We start from the raw sequence: 6944 nt of genomic DNA on the forward strand, positions 1-6944 counted from the left end.
CCCAATAAAGTCTAGCATAGGCACCTTTCATTTTCTCCTAGTTTTTACTTTGTAGGACTTTCATTTACTTTTTTCCTTTTAATAAAATGAGCATTTAATTTCTTGCATATGATCATTGCATTGCATAATTTTAAAAAAAAAAGAAAAAAAAGGGGCCGAATTAAGCACAAGGTATATCAATGATGGGAGGCACCTCTTGTAGCCATATCATATCTCTCACCCTTTAAATATATAATCCTTTTCTTGATAAACCACTTTGAGCCTCGTCTAACGATAGACCTTTCATTTTTCAACCCACATCTACTTAACCTTGGGATGGGATGGTGTGTAACTTATGCAAGTTCCAAATATGAAAGCTTAAGTGATCTCAAAATAAAAAATGATACAAAAAAAAAATAATAATAAATAAAAGTGTACAAAAGGGCAAGTGTTCCAATGTCTTGGATATAAAAATATCTTTGATAAGAACATGTCTCAGATTGCGCTTCTCATCGAGTGCTCGGTACCGTGCCTGAGAAACATGAATGCCAAGTGAGTGATAGACCGCATGATCGAGATTGCCCACACTTATAAAAATAAAAAATGCAAAAGCAAAAAAAAGAAAAGAGCAAAAAAAAAAAAAAAAAAAGAAAGAAAGCTCAAAAGTGAGAAAAAACCTCAAGCATAAAAATACAAAGATTCAAATTAAAAGCAAGGTTGCACACCTTGGGGGCTTATTTAGGGTCTTGAGCCTTTATCCCCTTCTTTTCTAACCTTTAGCCTAGCCACGTTACAACCCTTAAAAAAGACCTTTTTGAGGTGTACACACACTAGTGCGAGGTTCGGCTAGAGCTACGTTTGGCCTGATTCCTAACGGATACGTAGGCAACCTCACAATGAGGTGCGGCCATAATAAAAATGCATTCATTTTCACATTCACACACTTACACCATAATCATATCAAGGGATTTCCAATGCTCATCCCTATTTACTTAGAGCTAGACTTGGGGACTTGATCCTTACATCATTAGCCTACCTAGCCTAAGAGTCATCACTATGTGACTCTTATCAAGTAATACTTTTCCACACCGTTAGCCTTTGCAGCTTAACTTTAGTGTCACTTTCACACACATCACAGATACATGACCAAATAGACTTCCAATTAGGAACCCTTTGTCATGAATTCTTAACATAACGTTGAAGCATACCTTATTAAAATCACACATCACTCATCACTTATAATCATCATTGTATCAAAGTATGAAGTACTTAGCCTCCGTGTCTAAGTTACCTAAATACTTTCATAATTGAGTCAACTAAGATAGTTTAGGAGGAATTAATCCTTGCACCTTGAGGGATAGTATCAAATGCATATACTTGACTAAGCTCATTCAACATGCACCATCAAATACTTCGATTCTTTTTCGCGTCTTTCTTTTTCGGGAGAAAGTCGGTACCCTCCACAAAAATGACGGAAAATTTTTCTTTTTTGCATTTTCGAGTCGCACACTACACGAGTCATGTACATTGAGTCATGTCGTGTCAATTCACCTTGGGTCAACCTCAAGTCAATCATTCACCTTAGGTCAACCCTAAGAAACACATCAAGCCTTAGGTCAACCCTAAGAAAAACACAAGCAAAGTCTTTTGGCAATTCTTTTGATTTTTACAGGATACAACCATTCAGCAAAGCTCCTGTTCGCAGCCAACCGAACGATCGCAACAAACATTCAAGTATCAAGCTCTTTTGTTCAGAGACGCGTGGACATATCATCAAAGCTCTTTTGTTCAGAGACGCGTGGACATATCATCAAAGCTCTTTTGTTCAGAGACGCGTGGGCATTCTATCAAGCTCTATTGTTCAGAGACGCGTGGACATATCAAGAAAGCTCTTTTGTTCAGAGACGCGTGGGCATTCTATCAAGCTCTATTGTTCAGAGACGCGTGGACATATCATCAAAGCTCTTTTATTCAGAGACGCGTTGACATATCATCAAAGCTCTTTTGTTCAGAGACGCGTGGACATATCATTAAAGCTCTTTTGTTCAGAGACGCGTGGACATATCATCAAAGCTCTTTTGTTCAGAGACGCGTGGGCATTCTATCAAGCTCTATTGTTCAGAGACGCGTGGACATATCAAGAAAGCTCTTTTGTTCAGAGACGCGTGAGCATTCTATCAAGCTCTATTGTTCAGAGACGCGTGGACATATCAAGAAAGCTCTTTTGTTCAGAGACGCGTGGGCATTCTATCAAGCTTCATTGTTCAGAGACGAGTGAACAATCCTCAAAAAAGACTCCATTGTTCAGAGACGAGTGAACAATCCTCAAAAAAGACTCCATTGTTCAGAGACGAGTGAACATCAACAACAGCAAGATGGCGCTCTCTAGCTTGTAGAAGGTTGTCAAAATGCAACAAAACGGTTACCCCAGAGACGTGTGCTCGACGGTGCAAGATACGCGTTTCTTAACTCTTTTATCTATTTTAACTAATGATTAGTTTGCAGGTACCGGCGTTATAAGAATGATTTGGAATCGCAGAACGTTTTGAATCATTCTCCGTCCCTATCGATACTTTGACTTTCGTTTTCGAAACACAAGTTTCTTCAAACTCAGTCAAAGTGGGGGCTTCTGTAGACACCCATTTGTGTCTCCCCAAAACCAAACCCAGTGATGAATACCTTTCACGTAAAAACATAATCGAATGAGGTAAAAGTGTGAAAAGTCAAGTGTTGCGGTTAGTTTTTATTAAAATCCTTCTTTCTGTTTTCGAAAACCCACTCTATTTTATGAAAACGTCCAATTCAGTTTATTTTGGTCCATGATAAGGGTCCAATAATGGTGTAGTTGGATGGGGCTTGAAAATACCGTTCCAACGATATATTATAAGCCCAATTCCGATGAATAATGAGGAAGTTATGGCCAAAATACTAAACTGGGCCCAAATCGGATTTTACCTACGACCCAATGATCATGTGGAGGGTCCAATGGTTTAATCCTATTCCTAAACTAATTAGGATTGATTAGAATCTTCTATAAGTTTCTAAAATATCTTAATTATCCTTTTTTGAAAAGATAAGATCATGGAATTTGATTTGAATATAAACTTTCCTTTTTTAAAACTTTCCTAATTCTATTCGGATTTAAAGATGTTCAAAGATAGTCAGATATTATTTTGGTACTTCATATTTTTTATCCAAATTTTATATGGTTGGATAGATCTTGAAATTATCTTTCCAATGATATATTATAATATTAAATCCGAGCTATAACGAAAAAGATATTAAAGATATACGAAACTCTATCCAAAACTGACACCCTTTCACTATTTCGTTCATATCTTTTTATCTACAAAATATTTTAATCTGATTCTAATTAAATTAGAAAGTAGACTTCAAGAGCTTTCCAACGACATATTATATGACTTATTTGGACTTTTAGATCAAAAGATATGATTAAAACAAAATCCGCAAAAAACTATCTTGTCGCGAAACGACAGGCTTGTCGCCTCGCGACAAGATAAATCTTTGGCGACAAGGTCGGTTTGATTAGCGACAGCATGGAGTTTTATTCCTCTTCAAATTCTAACTATTTTCTTATAAATAGGGCCCTCGGATCCCCGTTTTCAACGATCAATTCTCTTAATAAACTTTCATCAATCTAAGATCAACTACTATCAATTCTCATTAACTCTCATCATCAATTCTCTCTATTCTCTCTCTTGAGCAATATATGCTTTCTTTCTCTCTCTCTTTCTAAACTAGATTTTTACAAACAATATTCCGCATTCACAAGATTTAGAATCTCTTAGCCAAGTTCGAAGTTGCCTTCGCCCTAGACGTGCAAGGTTTGATAATTTCTGAGGGTTTGGTCCAAAACTAGTCTAAACTTTATTTAAGTTGATTTCAATTTAATTATTTAATTGTTCTTTATTGATTCTTCATTGAAGTTTACTAACTTGTGTATTTTGTTATTAGAAAGAGGTACGAGGCTTCAAAGTAAGTAGATTAGCTTACTTCCTATTTCTTTCACAATGTAGATTGCATGCTTATTATTGTTTTATATTCCTAGTATCATGTTAGGATGTATTTAATTCCTAGTATCATGTTAGGATGTTATTTTATGCTTTCTAGTGTCATGTTTAGGGTGCCTTTAGTCCTTTCTAATATCATGTTAGTACCATGTTAGGTTTAAAGCTTTGATCTTTATTGCTTAGTGACATGCTAGGATTTGTTATTAATCTTGTTAGTATCATGCCTAGGATCTTGCTATTATTTTAAGCTTAATTATACCTTATCATGCTATTATCATCGTTATTATTATATATTGCATTGTTATTATGTTGCTTGATCTATTTTTTATTGTTATTGCTTGATCACACCTTTTATGATTGTTTAAAGGGAATTTGTACTTGAAATCACGCTTAATAAGATAATTAATAATTTGGTTTAGGCTAATGTGATTTTAACTCAAGTGATCGCCAATAATAGTATTATTTGTGCATTAATTTTTAACCAACATAGATAAACAGGGTAGGATTAATATAATGTTTGTATGTTATTCGAAAAGCGCACATGAATACGAGCAGAACAAAGTAGAGGCCTATTTTATAGGGCGGGTCCTTTCTTTTGTAGATTGAATTCGTACCCTCATCCCCGGACCCTATTTGGTTCAAGACCTTATGGAGTAGTTGACGGTCCTTTGGATTGTCTTTTGGGTTTACAAGTTCCTAAAACTTGTTGGCGACTCTTTTTGCTCTTTGTCTTTCCCTTTAGAACGCCACCGTACTTTAGTGTATGATCACAGTGGGGTTCAAGTTTGGGGTTATCATAATGCTTGAAATATTCCCTACACACACCAATGGGGTCTGATAACCAAAACTGTGCACAAAATGTAACCCCAAGCGACACGATCGAGACAACAGAGACAGGTGTCGGTAGTAATGAAGTGATTAATGTTGAACCTCCTAAAGTTGGGATGATTTTTAAGGGTTGGAAAGAGGTTGAGACTTATTACAAAACATATGCCCAGCAAAAGGGGTTTGGTGTCACAAGGGCACAAGGTGTGTATTCTAAAGTGGAGGTAAGGGATCGGATTGCAACTACTTTGCGGTGTGAATGTTGGGGAAGACCAGACATGAGGGCAATGAGGGAAGCAAAGAAGAGGTCTAAGTCTATGGGCGTGTCTGGTACTTGCGGGGTAGTTGATGGTGTAGTGTGTGCTGACGAGCTGAGCAATCGTAAGCGGAAGTCAAAAAAATGTGAGTGTAAGGCGAAGATTTATGTTGGCATGAATCGTGCGGTGGGGGTGGGTGATTAGGATAGTGGAGTTGGAACATACGAATCACACCCCAAATCCTGCAGACGCAAAGCTAGTTAAAGAGTATCAAATGAAGAAATTGAAATCTACTGTTCGAAGAAAGTTGCTGATATTTTTTGATAAGGGTGTTCCTGTCTTTCAAATACATGGATGCTTGGCCAGTGAAATTAAAGGGGAGGATGACTTGCAATATAGTGTAAAAGACTTGGCCCATGTGGTTTACAAGGCTAGGAAGTTGAAAATGGCCGGGGGCGATGCTGCTGCCATGATGTCGTGCTTTAAACAAATGCAAGAGGGTAACCAGGCCAGCACTTTTATCACGCACACAGATTAGACGCACTGGGTAGGTTGAAAGATGTACTATGGGTAGATGCGCGAAGCCGTGCAGCTTATGAAGAATTTGGCGATGTTGTATGTTTTGATGCTACATATTTGACAAATGAATATGAACTTCCATTTGTAAATTTCGTGGGTGTAAACTACCATGGACAATCTATATTGTTGGGTTGTGCATTAGTTTCTCATAAAAATTCGGACACATTTGCATGGATATTTAAGGAATGGTTGTCATGTATGAATAACCGAGCTCCTGCTGCTATTCTCACAGACCAGGCTGCGGCTATGAGAAATCCCATAGAGGATGTCATGGCTTCGACGCGCCATCGATGGTGCATTTGGCACATAATGAGGAAAATTCCAGAAAAACTTGGGAAATGTGAAGGGTAAGCATTTACAACTATATATTATTCAATTACACAGTTTATATAGTTACCTATTCTCTGGGTTACTTACTACTTTCAGGTTTATTTCTTTACATTTACCATTACTTCAAGGGGGTGCTGAAAAAAGTCGTGTAAGAAAGTTTGAATGAGGAGGAGTTTGAGAGAAGGTGGAATGACCTACTTGTTGATTTTAATTTGGAAAATAATGACTGGTTAAAAGGATTGTACAAGGAGAGACAAATGTGGGTCCCCGCGTATATGAGGGATTATTTATGGGCTGGAATGAAGACTACCCAGCGTGTCGAGAGCATAAATATTTTTTTGATGGATTTGTCAATCGCCACACCAAATTACATGAATTTCCTGTTAAGTATGCTCAGGCTTTGGAGAAACGGGTGCATGACGAGACTGCTGCTGACGCGAATTGTGGAAAATATGTTCCAAGACTAGCTGCTGCCTTCCCAGTCGAAAGGTTTTTTCAACAACTGTACACCAACACCAAGTTTCAAGAGGTACAAACAGAGTGTACTAGCATAGAATGATGTATTGTTATTGTACGATAGACAAGATGTTGGATGAAAATACAATTCAGTACACAGTTGAATACCGTGTCTGGGTTGTGCCAGAAGGTCAGAGTAAGGAAGTTGTTACTGATCGAAGGAGGTATTATTCAGCAACCTTTAACATGGAAACCAACGAGGTCTCATGTGACTGCAGGAGATTTGTTACTCATGGAATTATGTGCAAGCATATGATGCGCATACTTGATCAGAATACTGTGGTTGACATATCAGGAAAATATATTGTCAAACGATGGCGCAAGGATATCCTAAGAAAACATATTGAAGTGCGTATTTCTTACCTCGATCCTAATGAGAATGTTGTTTTGAAAAGGTACTATAGGTTGATGAGTGAGTTTGAAACAC

General features: G+C 37.5%; 1 protein-coding gene across 1 annotated transcript; it reads left to right on the forward strand.

Moving 5' to 3' along the window:
* Nucleotides 1–5366: 5366 nt before the first annotated feature.
* LOC145596853 (protein FAR1-RELATED SEQUENCE 5-like) lies at nt 5367–6560 on the forward strand. The gene is made up of 3 exons (XM_081653044.1): nt 5367–5592; nt 5685–6018; nt 6239–6560. Exons 1-3 carry the CDS (start codon nt 5367–5369, stop codon nt 6558–6560), a joined length of 882 nt encoding a protein of 293 aa, XP_081509170.1.
* The last annotated feature ends 384 nt before the right edge of the window (nt 6561–6944 follow it).

This window comes from Chenopodium album, chromosome 20 (genome assembly GCF_948465745.1).
Source record: "Chenopodium album chromosome 20, dcCheAlbu1.1, whole genome shotgun sequence".
Lineage (NCBI taxonomy): Eukaryota > Viridiplantae > Streptophyta > Magnoliopsida > Caryophyllales > Amaranthaceae > Chenopodium > Chenopodium album.

Coding starts and splice junctions, on each gene's coding strand:
- LOC145596853 (XM_081653044.1), top strand. CDS start 5,367: ATGAAGAAATTGAAATCTACTGTTCGAAGAAAGTTGCTGATATTTTTT. Junction 5,593..5,684: donor CTTTAAACAAATGCAAGAGG/GTAACCAGGCCA, acceptor GAAGCCGTGCAG/CTTATGAAGAATTTGGCGAT. Junction 6,019..6,238: donor AAACTTGGGAAATGTGAAGG/GTAAGCATTTAC, acceptor ACTGGTTAAAAG/GATTGTACAAGGAGAGACAA.